The 24,309-nt window shown below is 44.3% G+C and overlaps 1 protein-coding gene across 1 annotated transcript in view; it reads right to left on the reverse strand.

Moving 5' to 3' along the window:
* The window catches only part of LYST (lysosomal trafficking regulator), a 409,773-nt gene that overhangs the window by 128,045 nt on the left and 257,419 nt on the right, over window positions 1-24,309 (reverse strand). Inside the window, exon 31 of the mRNA XM_082252534.1 lies at window positions 13,555-13,731. Coding sequence (XP_082108660.1) covers window positions 13,555-13,731 — 177 coding nt within the window. The remainder of the gene's footprint in view (window positions 1-13,554; window positions 13,732-24,309) is intronic.

Consider the following 24,309-nt stretch of genomic DNA (forward strand, 5'->3'; position numbering starts at 1 on the left):
TATTTGATTTCCATACCTGTAGATCAACCTGTATAGTTTGTTATTGAACCTGGATGTCAGAACAGCCATGTCTGGCATCCCTTACTTGTTATATAGGTCAAGATAGACTTCTAGATGTAGGGAACAGTCATCCACATGTAGATGCTGAGCCTGCAGAGGTAGTCTGCCTGCCAATTGTCTATGCCTGGAAAGTGAATGACAGGCAAGGCTGGATAACATAAAATACTTTCTACCTTATCACAGCAAGACTTCTAGGTTCTCCCTGATGGTTGAAGTAGACCACTGTTGTGGAATTGTCTGACTGGATCAGAGCGTTCTGTGTTATAGGGACAACCAAGTTGTTCAGAGCTCCAGAATGCTGATCAAAAAGACAGGATTCCTCTGGTGTTTCCCAATTACCAACAAGGGGTCGAAGACTCCATCCCAGCCTTTCAGGCTGGAATTCTGTGTTGGGTTTCTCTAAAAACACAGAAAGGATTTCTCCATCTCTAGAGCAGGATTCCAGAGCCAACAGGCCAAGGATAACCTGGTTATCTATGTCAGGTAAGTCAATGTTGTCTGTAGATTGAACTTTTTTGTCCCACAGAATTTTAAGTTGTGGGGGTCTGGGAGTGGATTTGTGCAGATACGACTGCTTTAAAGGAGGCTATCATCAAGCCCAGAACTCTCATGCAGAATTGTAGAGTTGGATAACTCCTGGACTGCATTGTGTGACTTTGGGAGCAGAGGATCATACGTTTTTAATGGGGAAGAAAACTCTGGCTTGCTGTATCTAGGGTGAGACCTGGGTACCCCAAGTGATGGGTGGGCTCCAGATTCCTGAAGGTTCAGAATCAAACCAAACCTTTTTAAGGTCTGAACTGTTCGCATCATATTGTGAGTTTTTGCTGACTATTCCCTCAATAGGAAATGCCCATAATGGGAATAACCGTGTAGCAAGGCTTGCTTAAGTGATAATACCTTAGTAAATACTCAGATTGTGGAGGACAGACCAAATCGAAGGGCTAAAAACTGGTAATGTTTTGTGCCCACAGCAAAATGTTTGTGTGCTGGAAACATAGGGACACGCAGGTAAATATCCTTGACATCAATGGAAACTAGAAGGAAAATTAGGACGGACCTGGTATATGCAATGCAAAAGTTTTGGATTTGAGTTTTTATTTAATAGCCTTTCATATCCAAGATACGGTGAATGTTACCCTTTGGCTTGGGTGAAAAGGTTTGAGTTAAAGCATTAAAACCTTTCCAACTGTTGAAACCATGGCAATAACTACTTGGTTCAAAAGCTATGTCAGAGCAGCATGGAGCTACTAGCCAATGCAAAGACACATGCAGGGTGGAGGACATGAATCAGGGAGGAGGTAGAGAGTGAAACTCAAGCATATAGCCCCTGGACAGCACATCTTTTACCCATGCATCTTAGATGCTTTCTGACCAGGGGTCTGCAAATGCCAACGGATGTCCTCCAACTTAGGAAAGTAGGGGCATCCCTTCATTAGGAAGTGGATATGTCAGCAAGTCTGGGGAATTTGGAGGCACAAAGTTTGCGATAAACTTGGGCCCCTGGCTTATGTTTGGATTTGGAGTGGGAGTGTGAAGCCTAGGATAATTGAAAGTAGTTTTTATTAGCTTAAGGAGGTAGGAGGAGTCTTCCTATATTGAGGCCTAGGCTGGGGAAAACTCATACTCTTATCAGTAATGCCACTTTAGGAAGTTGCCTTAAGATGCACCAAAGAGATATTCACCATCAAAAGGCATACGCAGCAAGAACTTGTTACATTGCTGTTTCGCAGAACAATATTTCAGCCAAAGGGTTTTCCACATTTTTACAGACAAGAGACTCATTCAGGAAAAGAGACAGTAATTATTAACTAACCCATCTACATAATAGTGTAGATCTGTAGCTCTAAGCACTTTAACAACTAAATGGACAGTAGCTGGATCATTAGATACAAGCTAATCAATTCCCTAAGGTTTGAAAAATGGACATTGCATGGCTGGGCCCCTCAATGAAAATAGAAAGACCTTAAAGCTGTATGTCAATGGGATCCTTAAACATTGGCGTGTCCTCAATAGTAACAGCACTAATATCACCCGCAGGCTATTTCATTTTCAGGCTGGCTCGAAACAGGTCAAAAACAACCAATATGGTATCTTTAAGCCTGGGAGTTACTGTATATAAGCTGATTGTGGGTCCCCAGAACAATCTCATCCATAATAGATTTTTGAGACTCTCCTGACAACACATCCACAGCAGAAGGCTCAGGAGCAGCTATAGCTGCAGGACTTGTTACCTATTACTGCTATGTTATTAATGAGATTGCAGCGGTGCGTCTTTCATTATGCCCTGATCAGAATGCTGTCCTCATGTAGCCTTCACATTTTATTACATAGTATTTTTAAGCACTTAATATATAAGCTGTCCATATGTAATTGAGTATGGGCGAGCTTTCCCATTTTCAAGATGGTGGACGCTGATAGTGACTCCGTGGCTCAGACTTAGGCGGGGTTTCTTGTTATTTGCTTAATTGACGGTGTAGTCAGAATGCCGCCCGTATCCCAGGAAGACATCTATGAAGAAATGCGTCGGATCGGCGTGCTGACGTCACCTTCGTCTACCCGGAAGGAGCGGGCAGAGCGGTATAGCTGGCCGGCTTATTGATTGTTTTACACGCTGTTCTACTTTTACTCTGTAAGTGCGATTCTTCCTTTATATCTTATTAAAGTTACTGTATCACACTATGGAGCTATTGTTTCTTTGCATGTTGCCATTTCGGAGTTTATTGATTCATAAGTACTGAGATTGGAACGCCCTGCTTGGTATACTGAAGTGGTTATTGTCTGACCCCTGCTATCTTGATTGGATTCATTCCCCTGGTGGTCATTCTGTAGGAATTCATCTCCATCAATTTGGCTGGTACTATCTGCTATTTGGTAAGCAGAATTATATGATGTGGTGGCGGTGGCACCTGCCGTCCTAGTCTATCTTCTTATTTCCCACATTTCACATTGGACTTCGTTCAACCATATAGGACATTTTGGGGGTTGTGCACCTTATTCATTATTTTGTTTATTCACTTAAATATTATGTGTACAGTGTATCATTGTTTGTGATATTATTTGTTTGAGCACTATGTCCAATAATTTTACATTATTAATTTGTTAGTGCAGCTTGTTTATTTATCTGGTTTGTGTTATCTAACTTTAAGTTGCTGCTTACCTTATTTAGCCTATTAGTGCAGGTACATACCACTATATTTGTACATAGCTTCAGGACTGTCAGAAAGGTTCTGGAGGGCAAACAGTAAAGAGTATGACCTCGGAGTTCCAAGTCAGCAATCAAAGCTCTGATTTTGTTCATAAAATCTAGTATAGCTATAAAGAACTCCTTTCTGCATCAAGTAGAGGAGGTGGTCACACATGATAAAAGTTAAGGGAAACGCTAAGGAGGGCATGAACTAAAGTAGGGGACAGCGGCTGTAGATGTCAGGTCCCTGAGAAGGTACACTGGTGGCTAATCTTGAACGGTTAGTGGACCATGTTTTGGAAGACAAAACTGAAAGGAAAATGCCCCAAGAACAAGTAGGAACTGAAGACAATTGCAGTAGAGGCCTGGCAGAGCATCACCAGGGATGAAACCCAGGATTTGGTGATGTCTATGCTTTCCAGACTTCAGGCTGTAATTGACTGCAAAGGATTTACAACCAAGTATTAAAAAGGGAACGTTTGATTTAGGATTGTTGATCTGTCCCATTACTTTTGGTCCCTTAAAAAGTGGGAGGCACATAGACAAACTGTTGTAATTCCTACACCTTTCACCTGATTTGGATGTAAATACCCTCAAATTAAAGCTGAAAGTCTGCAGTTAAAGCATATCTTGTTTGTTTCATTTCACATCCATTGTGGTGGTGTATAGAGCCAAAAAGATTAGAATTGTGTCGATGTGCCAATATTTATGGACCTGACTGTGACAAATGAGTTCTCAGACACTTACTGAAGTCCTGGACTTGGCAAACACTTAGCAGCTAACACAGTACATAGGAGACTGGAACAAATAGAGCCCAGTGCCTTAAGGAAAAACTCCAAGTTAACCCACAAGGCATACTTATAAGAAACTGGGTCACACCAGAGGCTGTGCCCCAGCTCTGGACCTGGAGAGCACTCTGCAGCTAACACATTACACAAAGGACCAGAAAGTGCTAAGTACAGAGCCCAGTGCCTGAAGGATGCGTTTCAGGCTAGCTTAGTAATCTTTGGGTCTGGATACAGCCTTTAAAGCGATTGCTGAGGGAACACTGTTCAGGGGGGCTGAATAAAAGTGTTGAGCTCAGGAGAATGCAGATGACCTCTTGGATGAAACAAAAAATAATACCAAGCAAAAAATTAAAATAGCTAAACTTTTTGCAGTAGAGAAAGACTTCTATCCTCCTAGGACATTAGTAAAAAAAATGAGGCATGATGGGATTGGGAAGGGTTATACTTGGCTGGCAAACAGCCTGTTTGCCAGATTTTAATTTTCTTTGTAGATGTCAATATAATCCAAAATACTGATCCCTTTATCCCTTATAGTGGATCTTCAGTCTCTTTTTAAACTTCCTTCTATTAGCATTCTCTTGCCCTCTTTAAATACCAACGGTAAAAAAAAAAATTCTAGCGGCACATACCTTTTTTTTCTCTCTCTCTCAATATTTCCTGTCAATTTTATACTTCCTCCACCTCGCCAAATTATGTTAAAACTCTACTTCAGCTGACTCCTGCGATATCTTAGTCAGAAATCCCAGGGGTCTTCCAATTTTTATTTTTATTTTTGTTATTGTAAGGGAAGAACTGAGGAGGGGAAATGGAGGAGGGTGGAGTGGAAAAGAGCTTGCAGGAGGGTGGAGGGGAAAAGAGCATGGAGGAGGGTGGAGGGGAAAAGAGCTTGGAGGAGGGTGGAGGGGAAAAGAGCTTAAAGGAGGGTGGAGGGGAAAAGAGCTTGGAGTAGGGTGGGGGAGGGGAAGCTTGGAGGAGGGTGGAGAACAAGCAGAGATCGGTGGAGGACAGACTAAGACAATGTGTAATGGACTCGATATTTAATGCTGTACTGCGCAGGTGCAGATTCGCTATGCATTTGGATAGACTCGCATTGCGGAGGGTGGAGCGGTAGCATGAATTCCCCAGAAAACAGGGGACACTGGCTTCAGCTTCCCACAGTTAAACGGCAGCAGTAGAATATAGGGTAAGTGCAGTTAAAGCCTGATTTTTCCATTGAAAAATGGAAGATTTTGAAAAATTAAGTAGATTATTTACAAAGTTTTTACATGCTGCATGTATTTTTAAGGCCTGACTGACGTTCCTCTTTAATGAATGACACAGAAGAATACTTTGTTCAGGGGCTCATAAATTTGCTACATTTTTATACTGCTGACATTCTGGGTTTGTGTTGCTTTGATAACAAAATATACAATGTACATATGGATATATATATATATATATATATATATATATATATATATATATATATATAATCCGAACCCTAAAGGTATCAGAACCTATGGGTCAGCTGGCCTCTTCAACCCAATAAATATTAGATAAAACAAAATTTTAAACATGTTTTACTATTTTGGTTTCCTTTGATCAACAGGCTACACATTATGAGTGCTTAGGTTTAAAAAAGGTATTTTGATTTGCAACTGCCAAGTTAAAACATGCAATATTAGTGAAAAAAAAGAAATGTGCATTACAAATGTGTTTGTGTTGTTATATTAAACTCGTCCTGGACTAGCGGAGTAGTCGAGTGTTAGATAAAACTGTGAGATCGCAAGAGATTAGCTGTCACGAGCCACAGCAGTACACAAGGCCAACCAGAGACAAGCAGTTCTGATAAATACACAAACAGCCAGTAATGAAGTTAAATAATGCCTGAAAGGGATAGAGTAGCTGCAGGAAAATGTGCTACCAGAATTTCAGGTAGGAGTCAATCAAATGGAAAGCAGTGTGCCATTAGAGTGAGCAAAGCAGTGCAGAAGGGAAAAGGCAAAGATGAAGCCATGTATATAGGTGGCGGGAGAGGTTCAGTGCCATTGACCATTAAAACGAAAAAATAAAAACCTCAAAAGACAGCATTTAAAAGTCAAAGCCCAACATAAACACAACTCAGGAAGTGAAGAGCACAGATATTTAATCTAAACACAAAAAAACAGTCCAGGCGCTGATCCTGCAGACAAGTCCCTAGGTAATCATGGGCCCAAATGTTGTGGTAACATGGCAATATCCAATTGAATTATTCTGTACAAAGGCTGCCAAACCCTTAACATGGAATGATGATGTAACAAACTGTAAATACTGGAAAAGAAGGGTGGCGCTCACTGGTAACTGTATAAAACTTCGCTCTATGGATAATAGACTGGAGAGTGTCTCTTGAATAGTAATATTAGTATTTATTGAAGAAAATAAAGATAAGCATATAAGTAATAAAATGTGCCAAACCAGTCCCGAAGCTCCCACACCTCCTTAAAGTGCTGTAGGATTCCCTGATGTCACCCAGGGGAACGCTTGAAACAGCAGATGGTGTCTAGTGGAGGATGAAGATCCCCGAGCGTCACTGTAGTGGACCCCGGCTGGAGTGGGCACTGTGCGCGGCCGCCACACAGATCCGAAGCCGGGTGAAACTCCCCTACGCCGGGTCGCCGGATCCACCGGATCTTCCGCGGTGATCGGAAGTGACGATCAGCTGATCAATAGGAAGCCGGGCTGGCTACAGGCATCAACACACACGCTTTCTGGTTGCCGCAACTACATGTTTTGCGCGCATGCGCTTTGTCAAGTTGCGGCAACTGGCAACCAGAAAGTATATAAGGCCGGAATGGTGGGTGGGCTTACAGTAGCTGACCAATTATAAAAAAAAAACAAAATCAGGAAGAAACCAAAGAATAGAAAAACAGGAAATAGTGCGGGAATCCCAAAGCAACCTTGAGGATTGATGTACATTGCTAACAATTACAAAAACATCATTGATATTATTAAAAAACCATTGATATTAAAAAATACCATAAATATTAAAAAATACAAAAATATTATTTAAAATGCCATAAATACATGATAATGCTAGATAATTAATAAAAAACCTTTTGTCAAAATCTTATACTATTAAAAAATCATCCATAAAGATACCCTCGTCATGATGGACCCATAGAATCCATGTAGCATATAAATACATACGTATATTTTATATAACCATAAATATAAATACAGATACAGGATTAAGAACAGATAAAAAGATAAAAACAAGGGAAGTATGTTCTGTCACCACTCTCATGTTAAGACAGAAGTGACATAAGTATCAAACAACGCTATTAATTTCTAGCTCCTCGTTCAAACCATTAGGAGCCAAGGAGTTAAATTTGTAGATCCAAAAACCCTCAAAAACCTGACAATAAACAGATTATTGTCAAGCAGGCAGATAAAGGGGGTAGTTTGGTGATTCAGAACAAAACCGACTACCTTCAGGAAGCTAGTCGCCTGTTGGCTGATACAGACACTTATATCAAACTAACGGGCGATCCACTTCCTGGTTTTCAACAAGAACTAAAATTATTGGTAGAAAAAGCATGGCGCCAAGGGATTGTTTATGATAAAGAAAGGAGATTTTTACTCCCGGGGCAATGTAGTACCCCGTACTTCTATAATTTACCCAAAGTCCATAAGTCACTTAAACAACCACCAGGGAGGCCAATTGTGGCTAGTACTAATAGTTTTACCAGCGGAGTGTCAAAGTATATTGACTACTTTCTTCAACCGTTAGTTTGTCAATTACCTTCATACGTCAGAGATTCATCTCAAGTTCTCGACGCCCTGGGATCCTACACATGGGAGGATTACTTGTGGGCCTCCCTTGACATAACATCCCTGTACACCTCCATACCACATGAGATAGGACTCCGAGCTATACAGCATTTCTTGATTCAATCAGACTCCTCCAATTCAGCACAATCCCATTTTTCTTGTCGACTGTATTGATTTTTGCTTGCGGCATAATTATTTTTCTTACCTTGAACAGTTCTACTTACAAATCAAGGGCACAGCCATGGGTGCCAATTTTGCACCAGTTTACGCCAATCTAACAATGGGCCTATGGGAGGAATTTTCCATTTGGAACAACAACCCCTGTTCTCGTCATATCGTCTATTATGGACGATACATTGACAATATTGTTCTCATCTGGAACGTGGGGTGTTGAGACGTTCAACTCCTTCGTGGCCCATTGTAATGCCAACTCCTTGGGCCTTTCGTTCACGTCTGTGATCGACCCCAAGGAGTTGGTGTTCTTGGACCTAGTTCTCTCTAGTGATGGTCCTCTTATCACTAGTAGTAATCATATCAAATCTACTGGTGGTAATTCTTACCTTCACTACACAAGCTGTCATCACCCAGCGTGGAAGCGTAATATCCCCGGGGGCCAATTTCATAGGCTCCGGAGAAATTGCTCTGACCCAACTGACTACTGTAATCAAGGAGCCAAGATGATGACGTGCTTTTCAGATAAAGGTTATCCTCCATCATTAGTTAAAAGTGCCTTTCAGATACATCTGGAACCCGTACAGCCCCGAAAACGTACCAAGGACAACATAAATACTGTGAGGTTTATTACTGGCTTTAATGATCAGTATAGGGCTATTTCCAACATTATCAAAAAACACTTTAGCATTCTTCAACTTGATAACAGTTTGGCTCCCATTCTGCCCCCCACCCCACAGGTCACCTTTAAGCGGGCACGAACCATTAAAAATATCTTGGCCCCCAGTAAGCTGAAAACACAATCACGGGTCCTCCACGACATTAGGTCTTACTTTGATAACAGAACAGGAATTTTTCAATGTAAGAAAAGAGGATGTTTAACGTGTCAGTCTGTAGTTCACGCATGCGCCTCCATTAACAATAAAGGTAATATTTATCCCATCAAACACTATCACGTGCTCTACGGAGTACGTGATTTACGTATTTAGGTGTCCCTGTGGGTTGTTATATATAGGGCAGACTATGCGTACCCTACGCAAACGCATAGGTGAACATCGCAGATTCATACAAAAAGGATGCGATAAACACAGCGTCCGACATTTTTTAAAAATGCATGATAAGAATTTGAAATATCTTGAGGTCATGGCTATTGAAACCATCCCGAAGGGCACATTAACAGACAATGAGCGTTATTCCCTTTTGTGCAAAAGGGAGGTTTTTTGGATCTACAAATTTAACTCCTTGGCTCCTAATGGTTTGAACGAGGAGCTAGAAATTAATAGCGTTGTTTGATACTTATGTCACTTCTGTCTTAACATGAGAGTGGTGACAGAACATACTTCCCTTGTTTTTATCATTTTATCTGTTCTTAATCCTGTATCTGTATTTATATTTATGATTATATAAAATGTATGTATGTATGTATTTATATGCTACATGGATTCTATGGGTCCATCATGACGAGGGTATCTTTATGGATGATTTTTTAATAGTATAAGATTTTGACAAAAGGTTTTTTATTGATTATCTAGCATTATCATGCATTTATGGCATTTTAAATAATGTTTTAGTATTTAATATTTATGGTATTTTTTAATATCAATGGTTTTTTAATAATATCAATGATGTTTTTGTAATTGTTAGCAATGTACATCAATCCTCAAGGTTGCTTTGGGATTCCCGCACTATTTCCTGTTTTTCTATTCTTTGGTTTCTTCCGGATTTGTTTTTTTTTTTTTTATAATTGGTCAGCTACTGTAAGCCCGCCCACCATTCCAGCCTTATATACTTTCTGGTTGCCAGTTGCCGCAACTTGACAAAGCACATGCGCGCAAAAAATATCGTTGCGGCAACCAGAAAGCGTGTGTGTTGATGCCTGTAGCCAGCCCGGCTTCCTATTGATCAGCTGATCGTCACTTCCGGTCACCGCGGAAGATCCGGTGGATCCGGCGTAGGGGAGTTTCACCCGGCTTTGGATCTGTGTGGCGGTCGCGCACAGTGCCCGCTCCAGCCGGGGTCCACTACAGTGACGCTCGGGGATCTTCATCCTCCACTAGACACCATCTGCGGTTTCAAGCGTTCCCCTCGGCGACATCAGGGAATCCTACAGCACTTTAAGGAGGTCTGGGAGCTTCGGGACTGGTTTGGCACATTTTATTACTTATATGCTTATCTTTATTTTCTTCAATAAATACTAATATTACTATTCAAGAGACACTCTCCAGTCTATTATCCATAGAGCGAAGTTTTATACAGTTACCAGTGAGCGCCACCCTTCTTTTCCAGTATTTAATAGGATACAATGAATAACTGGAAAAAAAATTTTTTATCTCCAATCTTATATCTGTATATTTGTTGTATGAGAGGCCCCCTGTGACTGTAACTCTTACAAGATTTTGCAGTGCTATTTTATGATGTCAATACTCGCTGCTTGTTAGAATGATGAATACGTACTTGACGACCTGCACTACATGCATCTCCCTATTTCAATTACTCTGTGGATCTGCGTTTCCTTTGCCTCTCCTGCTGCTGCTTATGAACATTCCTCCACTAGTCATCTGGTAGGCAGCTCAGATGTGAGAACGAAAAGCCTCCATCAAGATGGCCGACTCCACACACCATTTATCAGCAAACTGATTAAAGCAATCTCGCAGATTATGTTAGTCAAATATTAAGAGGCTGTGTCTACTTGGCTGGAGCTTAAAAGGCATTTTTTTTTTTTTAATGACAACAGGTGAATATTTTAAATGAAATTGTTGCTGTATATTGCAATGTGTCACGAATTATTTATGTAGACTTCCAAAGCCAATTGAGATAATTGGAGACAGGAGTCTAGGTAACATTATCTAATTGCACAAACTGTGGTCCTTTCATTTACTATAAAACAGCACTGACACTGGCCTCTGAAAAGGGATTAAAGTGATTGTAAACCACAGACATGAAGTATGAGCAAAGCATATCCCTTTATATTGTGTACTTGTCTCAATCCCGAACACTAAGTGTCATTTCTGTCTGCTGCTTTGTTCCTCTGATATCAGCATGAGTCCCTTCTAAAAAAATTTCCTAACCCCCAAGAGAAAAATGGTGAGAGGGCAGGGATCTCCAGCTTATTGACACCCTCGGCTCTGTTTCTGTGAAGGGGATGTCCCGTCCTTCCAATCAGCTCTCAGAACTCTCCTCATTGCACTCTGCACAGTGTAATTTCAGCTCTCTGCCCCCTTTTTTCTGACAGCACAGACAAGCTTTTTAAATTCTGGACTTTGAACAGATTTAGATAAGAGAAGATTGTAGATAAACATGTACAACTTATGTAGGAGCAATATTGTTATAAGTAAAATCTAAGTATAATTTACAATTTTGAATAACTCTTCTGCTTCTCATGACTTTTGACAGGTTAAGCTCAGGGCTACAAAGACAGTTTAAAGTGCATCCGGAAAGTATCCACAGCGCTTCACTTTTCCATATTATGTTACAGCCTTATTCCAAAATGGAATACTTTTTTTTCCTCAAAATTCTACAAACAATACCCGATAATGACAACGTGAAATAAGTTTGTTTGAAATCTTTGCAAATTTATTAAAATTTAAAAAAGGAAACAAAAACACATGTACATACATATTCACAGCCTTGACGCAATACTTTGTTGAAGCATCTTTGGCACCAACTACAGCCTCAAGTCTTTTTGAGTATGATACTACAAGCTTGGCACACCTATTTTTGGGCAGTTTCTCCCATTCTTCTTTGCAGGACCTCTCAAGCGCCAATAGGTTGGATGGGGGAGCGTCGGTGCACAGCCATTTTCAGATCTCTCCAGAGATGTTCAGTCAGGTTCAAGTCTGGGCCACTCAAGGACATTCACAGAGTTGTCCTGTAGCCACTCCTTTGTTATCTTGGCTGTGTGCTGAGGGTCATTCTCCTGTTGGAAGATAAACCTTTGCCCCAGTCTGAGGTCTAGAGTGCTCTGTAGTAAGTTTTCATCAAGGATGTGTCTGTACATTGCTGTATTCATCTTTCCCTCGATCCTGACTAGTCTCCCAGTTCCTGCCGCTGAAAAACATTCCCACAGTATGATGCTGCCACCACCATGCTTCACTGTAGAGATGGCATTGTCCAGGTGATGAGCGGTGCCTGGTTTCCTCCAGACATGAAGCTTGCCATTCAGGGCAAAGAGTTCAATCTTTGTTTCATCGATGGTCTGAGTGTCCATCAGGTGCCTTTTGGCAAACTCCAGGTGGGCTGTCATTTGCCCTTTACTGTAGAGAGGCTTCCATCTGGCCACTCTACCATACAGACCTGACTGGTGGGGTGCTGCAGCGATGGTTGTTCTTCTGGAAGGTTCTCCTCTTTCCAAAGAGAAATGCTGGAGCTCTGTCAGAGTGACCATCAGGTTCTTGGTCACCTCCCTGACTAAGGCACTTCTCCTCAAATGCTCAGTTTGGCCTGGCGGCCCAGTAGGTAGGGTCCTGCTGGTTCCAAACTTCTTCTATTTATAGATGGAGGAGGCCATTGTGCTCATTGGGACCTTTATTGCTGCATAAATGTTTCTGTACCCTTCCCCAGATCTGTGCCTTGATACAATCTTGTGTCTGAGGTCAACAGAAATTTCCTTGGACTTTATGGCTTGCTTTGTGCTCTGATATGCACAGTTAACTGTGGGACCTTATATAGAGAAGTGTGTGACTTACAAAATAATGTCCAATCAACTACATTTGCCACAGGTGGACTCTAATGAAGCTGTAGAAACATCTCAAGGACGATCAGTGGAAACAGAATGCACCTGAGCTCAAATTTGAGTGTCATGGCAAAGGCTGTGAATACTTATGTACATGTGATTTTTTTCATTTTTTATTTTTAATACATTTGCAAAGATTTCAAACGTACTTCTTTCACGGTCTGCCTGACTGGAGACAAATGATATGGATAGTTAAAGCAGAATTAAACTCAAAAGCATTATATTACAGCCTACCAATTCTTAGATGTGATGGCTGCATTTGTTTTCGTTCTTTTCTTTTTCTTCTATTTTCATCTGGTAATCCAATCAGAAAGTCTGCTGCTTTTTACAAGCTCAAGCTCTCCAGCAGAATGTATCAGTTTACATGGATGAAACAAACCACCGATCACTGGCAGGGGTGATTAAAATGATCAGCTTTTATTTATTCATGCAAAACCTTTATCCCAAAAGGGAAAAAAAAAAAGGTTTGTTGTAATTGATTATAACGTGTGATCTGGAGTTTGGCTTAAATAGGTTAGTGGTTCTAAACCTGCTAATACATGTGCCTTCTATGCACGTCTCCAGAGTTGTGTCTCTGGCCAGATCACGGGTTGAAAACAGAGAAGAAAAGCCATCAGAAACTGATGCAGCACCACATCTAATGAATGCTTCTACTCATGTAACTGCATGTGCATTTCAACAAAAGCAAAAGGGGTTATTCTGGCTATCCCCATGATAGGATTTCCATGAACTTAAACCTATTACAACAGTTATTTTATTTAAACAGCCATAAATAATAGTATTCGCTATTTTTACATTATATCACATACAAATATGCACAAACATACCTCTTTAGCAGCTTTAACAAGGTCGGACTTTAGTGGTGCACCTGGAGGTATACATCTGTAACCAGCTTGCTTTAAGGCATTCATCAATAAGACTCCATCTGCTTCATCCTCTTTAGTTAATATGTCTTTATGATTGTGCAAAAGCTCAAAGACATAAAGCGTTAACTTAGGGCCGTGCTAAAAAAAAAAAAAAAAAAAAAAATATAATAAAGTGAAAAAATTACTAAAAGAGATAGATATATATACATACATACATACATATACACACACACACACACATACATATATATATATATATATATACACACACACACACACACACACAAGTATTCGGCCCCCTTGAACTTTGCGACCTTTTGCCACATTTCAGGCTTCAAACAAAGATATAAAACTGTCATTTTTTGTGAAGAATCAACAACAACTGGGACACAATCATGAAGTGGAACGAAATTTATTGGATATTTCAAACTTTGTTAACAAATAAACGGAAAAATTGGGCGTGCAAAATTATTCAGCCCCCTTAAGTTAATACTTTGTAGCGCCACCTTTTGCTGCGATTACAGCTGTTAGTCGCTTGGGGTATGTCTCCATCATTAGCACATCGAGAGACTAAACTTTTTGCCCATTCCTCCTTGCAAAACAGCTCAAACTCAGTGAGGTTGGATGGAGAGCGTTTTTGAACAGCAGTTTTCAGTTCTTTCCACAGATTCTCGATTGGATTCAGGTCTGGACTTTGACTTGGCCATTCTAACACCTGGATATGATTATTTGTGAACCATTCCATTGTAGATTTTGCTTTATGTTTTTTTATCATTGTCTTGTTGGTAGACAAATCTCCGTCCCAGTCTCAGGTCTTTTGCAGACTCCATCAGGTTTTCTTCCAGAATGGTCCTGTATTTGGCTCCATCCATCTTCCCATCAATTTTAACCATCCTCCCTGTCCCTGCTGAAGAAAAGCCGGCCCAAACCATGCTGCTGCCACCACCATGTTTGACAGTGGGAATAGTGTGTTCAGGGTGATGAGCTGTGTTGCTTTTATGCCAAACATAACGTTTTGCATTGTTGCCAAAAAGTTGGATTTTGGTTTCATCTGACCAGAGCACCTTCTTCCACATGTTTGGTGTGTCTCCCAGGTGGCTTGTGGCAAACTTTAAACAACACTTTTTAAGGATATCTTTAAGAAATGGCTTTCTTCTTGCCACTCTTCCATAAAGGCCAGATTTGTGCAGTATACGATTGTTGTCCTATTGACAGAGTCTCCCACCTCAGCTGTAGATCTCTGCAGTTCATCCAGAGTGATCATGGGCCTCTTGGCTGCATCTCTGATCAGTCTTCTCCTTGTATGAGCTGAAAGTTTAGAGGGACGGCCAGGTCTTGGTAGATTTGCAGTGGTCTGATACTCCTTCCATTTCAATATTATCGCTTGCACAGTGCTCCTTGGGATGTTTAAAGCTTGGGAAATCTTTTTGTATCCAAATCCATCTTTAAACTTCTCCACAACAGTATCTCGGACCTGCTTGGTGTGTTCCTTGTTCTTCAAGATGCCCTCTGCGCTTTAAACGGACCTCTGAGACTATCACAGTGCAGGTGCATTTATATGGAGACTTGATTACACACAGGTGGATTCTATTTATCAGGTGGATTCTATTTATCATCATTAGTCATTTAGGTCAACATTGGATCATTCAGAGATCCTCACTGAACTTCTGGAGAGAGTTTGCTGCACTGAAAGTAAAGGGGCTGAATAATTTTGCACGCCCAATTTTTCAGTTTTTTATTTAAGTTTGAAATATCCAATACATTTAGTTCCACTTCATGATTCTGTCCCACTTGTTGATTCTTCACAAAAAACTACAGTTTTATATCTTTATGTTTGAAGCCTGAAATGTGGCAAAAGGTCACAAAGTTCAAGGGGGTGAAAACTTTCGCAATGCACTGTATATATATATATATATATATAAATAATACACATGCTCTGAGCATCCTGAGAGTTCTCAAAAGCTCACAATACGCTCACAGAAAAGTGGAGTTGTTTGCTGCATGAGAAATCGCCCTTAGCTGGATGTATTTTAAATGTTTTTAGCCTTAACCTTTTTCTGGATTTAAGAGAAATCACAAAATTGCTCCAGAAGTTTATTTCATTTACCTATCTGGAATATCTATTATTGCATGAAGACCTGCACCTTTGGATTTACATAGAGAAAGGAGTGTCAGGTTCTACTGAGACAACCTATTTTGGATGCACACAGACAATGTGGTCTACATGCCCCTCAGTTCAGCTGTGATTGGCACACACTTTTCTATATGCATTCATCTGAAGGGGCTGCCAGACACATCACAACAGACCAAAAACGACTCATTCGGCAGAGTATCGCACAGCACAATACCAGATTACCTTGCACTGTGGTGCCCACAGATGCAGCTGTACATATGCCTAATTTCAGGGCCAACAACTTGTGTTCGGCCGCAGGTCGGTGTTTGTGGGAGGAGCTAGCGGGCTTTATAATGCCCCCCCTCCCCTACACCGGCCTGCTGCTGGGCGCTCGACTCAGGTGTTCTATCGTGTCACCTGATCGCTGCCGGAACTTCCGCCTCTGAGGACCGGACTTCCGGGTAGGATCGTGGACGCCGCAAGTCTTCCCCGCCGCCGGATCCTCCACCGCTGTCTACCGTCTCCTCTGCTCCCAGCGCCTCCACCGCTGCCAGCTGGCCTGCGCCTCCTCCGCTGCACCAGCCCCTCCACTACCACCAGCTGCCCGCTGCATCTCCCCGCTGCTCAGCCGGGACCAGGTAAAAATTGGGGTTGGGGGGGGGGGGCGGTTGCCTGCCTGCACACATTGCCTGCCTCTCAGTCAAGGCCACGGCATTTTCACCAGCACTACATTGCCTGCCTCCAGTTAGGCCTCGGCATCTTCTTCACAGGGGGAGGGGGGGCTCCTGGGCTCCTGTCCTGGTTGTGGAACACAGATTTAGGGGGGGGAAAAAAAAAAAAAAGGAGGGAGGGCATTTGTTCATTTAGCCATGCTTCACCCTTGCTGGGCATGTTCTCATGCAGGGGGGGGGGGGTTGGTCAGTCAGGCTCACCTGCCCGCCGGCCGTCCTCTCAATCAAGCAGCCCCCCCCCCCAGTAGGGGCCACCAGGCGCCCCCAGGCCACGGCCTGTCAGGGGGCTCTTGGATTTAGGTCTAGGGTAGGTGGAGGGGCACTATACACTTGTACACGCTCACATACCTACCCCCTTGGTCAGGAGGGAGGTTGGTGGCAGGGTTGGGGGGGGGTCTCACTACATTCCACAGGGTCACTTGTTCCCGTATTGGCTCCCATTACATGATATCTACACTTGGGGGGGGTCATGTGTCACTACTTCTGGTTTGACCAATTGCCTTATTCCTCCAGGATCACACCATGTCCTTCAACGCCGGTATCAGGTACTACTGCCAGGCTGCAGGTTCTACCTGTGTGTTTTCTCACAGCTCCGTATGCTGATAGTCTTCACAAACGCCACTCCAGCGTTGCCCATAGGCACTGCTAGGCCAGTCTCACATCTCATTGGGCCTCCACACACATCTTAGTCACCTTCGGTATGCTTATACCGGTAGCCTAGGCCGTCCGGGTACGCTTCGGGCACACATCACACCTTCGGTATGTCACCAGCAGGTGCCACTTGGTTCCTGTTGTTCCTACCACCACCTCCGTGCCACGCTCAATACTCATGTCATTGTCCTTTCTCGTGGGCACTGCATTCGCTGTCTGTCCTTCAACTGTGTTGTACTTCGTCATGTGTTGTCACCCCTGTCAGCCCCCCCCCCCTCCCCGTAGGGTGAGCGAACTGGCTGTTAGGGTTCAGGTGCTGGCCATTACTCCCCCTTCATAGCTGGTCCCACGAGGCCAACTTCCCAATCTCAACACGGAGATTCTTCGCCCCTCTGGCCAATCCATAGTTAGCGCCTCACTTCACCCACCTCATGGGTTTATAGTTAGGGCCTCACCTGTCACGGCCACGCGTTTGATTCTTTACTGTCACCGAGAGACCAACCTTCCCGCCACCACGCTAGTGGCTCATGCCCCACGTCCAAATCATAGGTAGAGTCTCTCGCCTGCCGCTTGCCATCTAGCAGGGCCTCACCTGTCATGGGGTAGTTACGTTTTTCGCCTCAAGGCACTAGCTAGCCAGCCAGTTTTTCTTGGGGCTCTCGCGGTTGTTAATTGGACTTTGGTGTTCTATTTTTCTTTCGACAGCGTGCCTCTAGGAGCCATCTTGGATGAAGGATCATCCTCCCCCTCCACGCCAGCCAGACCCGGCACCCCAGTCAGAACTGGTACCCCCAGGGGTCATCGGAATCCATCCCCGCTGGGCTCTTATGGATCCTGGACCATGCCGAACATCTCGGCGGTCCTTCGCCAGAGGGGCATTCTGTTCCCGGCCACGGCTAGGAAGGCTGAACTGTTTAGGATCTTGATTGAGCACCCGGAAGATCCTGGACTGGACACCAGCTCTCAGGGCTGTGGATCGGCCATGCAATGAACTCTGGACTCCATCCTGTCTTCTCTGCAGTCAATCGGCGACAGACTGACGAAACTGGAAGACGCCAGTCCAGCTCACGGGGTTCCTCCTCCGCCCTTACCGGTGCAGGCTGCTGCCCCCATTAGCGAACAGGGTAGGCCCCCAGTCCCCCTCTTCCCCTCTGCTGCGGTATCTCCCATCATCACCCCGGCACACATGGTCCCCCCAGCCCTCCGCAAGGATATCCTGGAGGGGAAGGATGTTAACCTGGTGGCTCTCCTTATTGCCTCCCAAGATGTGGTAGAGAATAAGGTCTACAACTATAGGGATTTGTCCGTAGTGATGAAGGCCAGAGACCCCAGGCTAAATAAGAAGCTGACCATCCCTGAATTCGTCCTGGCTTTCGGGATTTACAGGGATGTGTTAATCTCTGTCTACCCACATCGTCGGGAGGAACTGGATCTTTATCTCCACAAGGTTGTGGATTTGGGCCATAAGTATGGGGGTTTTACCTTTTACGACTTTCACAAGTCAGTTTCAGCCAAAGCAGCGGCTACCTTGGCACAATTCAATGTGTGGTTTGATTGGAGCCTTTTGGACACCGAACTTTTCTGCAGGCACTTTGCAGGATTGGTGCCTCCCTTTTGCGCCACATGCTCATCCACTTTGCACTCTGCCAACATTTGCCCCATGGAGACTGAGTCCTCCATGTCCGGGGTCCTGGGGGGGGGGGCTGGCAGATCAGAGCAGCGTGGCCTAAGAGACAAACTGGGTCGCCCGATCATTTACTTAGGCAAAGCCCAGGTCTGTAACAATTTCAACGGTGGGGCGTGTAGTTTCAGTGCCTGCAGGCTGCTGCATGTTTGTTCTATCTGCTTCAGGGCTCACACCAAGTCCATGTGTCCATCAAGGCTCAATCTAAAACAATGACTGACCGAGGTCAAGATCGAGGTACTGGCTTTTTACCTTCAGTCTCACCCATCTCCGCACCTGGTCGAGTATTTGGTGCAGGGGTTTTCAGGGGGGTTCCACACGGGGTTGGTGTCTCTTCCCCCAGGGTCACTTGAATGCCCCAATCTGTCTGCTAGGGAGGACCCGCTGTCAGTGGACCTTCTGATCAGGAAGGAAGTTCAGGAAGGGTTCATGCTAGGCCCCTTTCCCGACCCCCCCTTCACCTCCTGGCGTACAAACCCCATTGGCATGTCCACAAGCAAATACTCTAATAAAAGACGGTTAATCATTGACATGTCGGCTCCTCATTCCTCCAATAACCCTAGCCTGAATTCTCTTATCCCTTCAGCTGAGTTCTCTCTCCACTATACCACCGTGGACAACGCCATCCAAGCCATTTTGGGGGCAGGCAGGGCTGCATGGCTCAGCAAGACAGATATAGCCAACGCCTTCAAGCTGTTGCCCATTCACCCCTCTTTATGGCATGTTCACGGTGTTAAGTGGAGGGAGGAATATTATTTCGCCATCAGGCTCACATTCGGATCCAAGAACAGTCCCAGGATTTTTGATACTTTTGCCGAGACGCTCTGCTGGCTTCTTCTGAATATCACCAGGTGCCCTACGGTTTTGCACTATCTGGACGACTTCTTGTTGATCGAACAGGGCAACTGCACTCCTGTCAGTTTGAGGAGCACTGTGGCCTTGTTTTCAACCTTAGGGGTCCCTCTATCACCAGGCAAGACGATTGGACCTGTCACCAGGCTAGATTTCTTGGGGATCACCCTGGATTCCATCTCCATGCAGTCCAGCCTCCCTGAGGACAAGCTTAGGCGCATTCGAGAGGTGGTAGGCAGGTTCCTGGAAGTAGGGTCTTTTATGAGGAAAGATCTGCAGTCGTTGATTGGGTCATTGAATTTTGCCATGCGCATCATTCCCCAGGGCAGGTCATTCATCTCCTGGTTACTGTGTCTATTGCCAGGTCTTCCGGAGGGTTCTGTCACCCACCTGGATCCCCCAGCCAGGGCGGACCTGGCCATGTGGGTGGAGTTTCTGGAAAGGTGGAACGGCATTTCCATGTTTATCCCGCCTATCTCACCCCAGTCCCCTGTGTTTTGGACGGATGCGGCTGCTCACACGGGGTTTGCTGCCATCTTTGGGGATTCGTGGTTCAGGGATTATTGGCCGACAGAGTCACTTGCCTTACCTGCTTTCCGGGAGACCTCGGCGTTGTTCGAGATATACCCTATAGTGGCAGCAGCTTTCACTTGGGGTAGGTGCTGGTCAGGGATGGCAGTTAAGTGTTTTAGCGACAATAAGGCAGCCTGTGACATCATTAACAAGGGCCGGTCTGCATCCCTGACCATCATGAGGCTGGTTCGCAGGCTGACTTTGTTAGCAGTCACCCACCAGTTTTTTTCTTTATTGTGAACATATCCCGGGCCACTCCAACGCAGCTGCTGACGCTCTTTCCTGGTCTAAATTACAGGTGTTCTTCAACCTCCACCCAACGGCCGACAGACGCCCCACTCGGACACCGAAGTTCGAAGATTTAATCCTGGACTAGCCCGGATTGTGGCGCATGGTCGGGAATTGGTCCGGATGGCTCTGTCATCTAATACCAGGAAGGCTTATGACCGAGCCATGTCCATCTTCCGGAGGTTTTCAGCGGAATTTGGGTTGCACGACCGCTCAGTCCAGACGATGGTCGCCTTTGCAGCTTTTTGCCACCTCCAGCTGAAACTTTCTGCCAGCACCATCAAACTGTACTTGTCGGGGGTTCAACATCACGTCCTGACGTACCAGCCGAACTCGGCTCCCTTTCTCAGGGCATATCCAGTGAAAAACCTTTTGAAGGGCATTGGCAAGGTGGATCGCCATACACCGGTCAGGCGGTTGCCGATAGGTGGGGAGAAATTCCGGGCTCTTTCTGATTTGTTGGACACGGCCCCTTTTGAGCCCTTCACGAACTTAGCTGTAAAGACCGCCATGTACCTGGCCTTTTACGGCTTTCTCAGGCCCGGGGAGTTCACGGTGGCTTCCCAGTCAGAGGGTCGCACATGCCTCCTCAAACGGGACTTGGTCAAACGGGGAGATCACTACGTCTTGACACTTCGGTGTTCTAAGACCAGGCAGGTGGGACAACCTTCGTCCATCCCTTTGTAGCCATCGGGGAATAATTGGTGCCCTGTCAATGTCCTGGACAATTACGCAGCTCGGACTCAGAGCTCGCCCAGCTACTCACCACTTTTCGCGTTGCTGGGCATTCCCCTCACCACGTCGAAGTTTATATTTTACATCCGCACCTTATGTATCAGGCTGGGTTGGGACCCTGCGGCGCATTCTGGCCACTCCTTTAGGATTGGAGCTGCGTCAGCTGCCTCCGGCAACAACATGCCAGGTCATATCATCAAAAGACTTGGTCGTTGGGAATCTGATGCCTTTCAGATATATATTCCTCACCCCGAGGAGGAGTTGAGGTTAGCTTTTAGTAGGCTTGTAACATGAATTTGGGTTGTCAATAAAGTGTGTCATTTGCTTCCTTTTTTGCCCTATTTACAGGCCTACCCCCTTACGTCGGTTCTGGCACACCACACCGACTTTCCATACCAAGGGTATCCATCATTATTTACCGACCACAAGTGTTCGGCCGCAGGCCGGTGTTTGTGGGAGGAGCTAGCGGGCTTTATAGCGCCGCCCCTCCCCTACACCGGCCTGCTGCTGGGCGCTCGAGTCGCCCCACCCACCTTCACCCTTTTTTCCTGACCTCTAATCTTCGGGGGGCCCTCTTTATTTACAGGCCTACCCCCTTACGTCGGTTCTGGCACACCACACCGACTTTCCATACCAAGGGTATCCATCATTATTTACCGACCACAACCATTGTTTTCAGTACAATGTGGAAAGCACAGCACATACATTGTGCACTCAATAGTGCCCATGCCATGCTAAAGGCTTTTTTTTTTTTTTTAAATATAATGGACTATCCGTGCTAGTCTCCTGCAAATGCTATCGGATGTCATTCCCCTCCATACTCCTCTCCTGCGCATACTGCCAACTGTCTTATCCTCTTGAACCTCTCTTCTACACATGCTGCGGTTTTCTTCACTATCTTCTCCCACTCACACCGGCCAATGTTATACTCTTTGGCACAGGCCATAATATATATATTTCCCGCAAATACCGCCCAATATACTCCGTTTTCGTCTCCTGCATTAACTACCTGCGGTCACACTCCTCCCCTAAATAGTCTGCGCACCATCACATCCTCCCTAAGCCTCTCCTGCGCACACCAGCGCTTTATACTCCACCCCCCCCCCGTGCCATACTTGCAGATATTGCCCACTCCTATCATTTCTGGCACTCCTCTCCTGCAGATACTGGCAACCTTCATACCCTCCACAACACTATCCTGCACCTAAACCCAACAGCATGCAATGCCAAGCTCCCGTTTCTAAAGCTAGCAAAATACCTTTTTGTATTAAAAAAGGTATAGACTCCAAAGAGGGAGACATAATTTTGGCCCTGTACGAATCACTAGTAAAACCTCATATGGAATATGCAGCTCAGCTTTGGCCACCAGTATTCACATAAAGGATATTGGGGAGCTGGGGAAAGCGCTCCGCTTTGAGGAAAGATTAGCGGAACTGAGTTTATTGTCCCTTGTAAAGAGTCTATCAAGGGATGATACAATCAGCATCTGTAAATACATAGGTGGTTCATACAGTGAACTAGACATTGAGTTATATGGGGAAAATAATAATTTGACCACCTGCAGATTTTGTAGGTTTACCCACTTAAAAAGAAATGAAGGCTCTATCATTTTTAGGCGTTTTGACCTCAACCGATAGAACACCTTTGGGTGAATTAGAGCGGAGATTGTGAGCCAGGCCTTCTTGTCCACATCAGTGCCTGACCTTACAAATGCGCTTCTGAAAGAATGATCAATTATTCTTATAGACACACTCCTAAACCTTGTGGACAGCCTTCCCAGTAGAATTTAAGCTGTTATAGTTGCAAAGAGTGGGCCAACTCAATATTAAACCCCACAAACTGATGCCCCGTACACACGCGTCGAAAATTGGCAGGGACTTTTCGGCCAACGTCCGATCGGCCGATTTTCGGCTTGTAAGTATGATGCTTCCGACAACCGACTCCGACTTTTCGGCCGAAAAAAATCTGGTGTGCAGGCTATACAATTTTTGTTGGCCGTCACCACAACGGCCGATTTTCGTGCAGTCAGTACAGATTTCGACAGGGAAAAATCTGATGAGCAAGTCTGGGCATGCTCAGTGAAGAAAAAACACAAAGAAAACAAACCAACACATGACATCACTTCTGAAGCAGATTTTTGTTGGCTGAGAAAATTTGTGTGCAGTCTAGGCACATTCCAACCAACAAAACACAACTTGGACAAAAGTCGGACGATCGGTCGGCCGATAATCGTTGCGTGTATACGAGGCTTAAGTCTGGGATGCCATTGTAGTTCATGTGTGTGTAAAGGCAGGTGTCCCAATACTTTTAGTAATATAGTGTATACATAGTTACTTTGACGTTTGATACCAGGGTTATGGCAGCAGCTAGTTGCCATAACCCTGGTATCTTTTACTGTGGGCGATTGGGCATCTGCTAAAAGTGATCCCAGCGGTGGATTCGCCATGGAATCACTTTAAAGGGCAGCAGAAGAGGTGCCCCCGCCGCTTTCCGGTCGTTTCCATGTTTACAAGAGCTGTTAAACCCGGAAATGATGCAATCCGTTGGATGGATAGGCAGGAAGTTAAGTGAGAGCAAGATGGCCCCCACTTGGCTCTATCCCCCTGGAGGACCAGAATGGCGTCCCTCCGGGTCCTCAGTCATTTCAACAGGATTTTTATTCCCCTTAAAGTCAAAATGTCTATTTTTTTTGGCTTTTAAAAGGTAAATGAGAGACCTGGGGTCTTTTTGACCCCAGATCGCTCAATAAAAAGGACCTCTCATGCTTATTTCTATTGCAGATATGCTGCAAATACAGTGGGACATAAAATATTGCAACAATAGCCATTTTATTTTTTTGGGTCTCTGTTAAAAAAAAAAAATATATAATATATATTTTAGTTGATCCAGGGAATATCCAATTGCCTCTTGGGGGATTAGGAAGAATTGTTTCCCCTGCAGAAAAAAAATGGATTTCTTAATTTTTTTTAATTTTTTTTCTGGATCAACTATAGGTATAGGATAATGTATACTGAGATTTTTGTTTTTCTTTCTTTCTTTTTTTTGGTTGAACTAGATGGATTTTTTTCAAACTATGTAAACATGTGACA

This window comes from Pelophylax lessonae, assembly GCF_965119305.1.
Source record: "Pelophylax lessonae genome assembly, chromosome: 3".
Taxonomy (NCBI): Eukaryota; Metazoa; Chordata; class Amphibia; order Anura; family Ranidae; genus Pelophylax; species Pelophylax lessonae.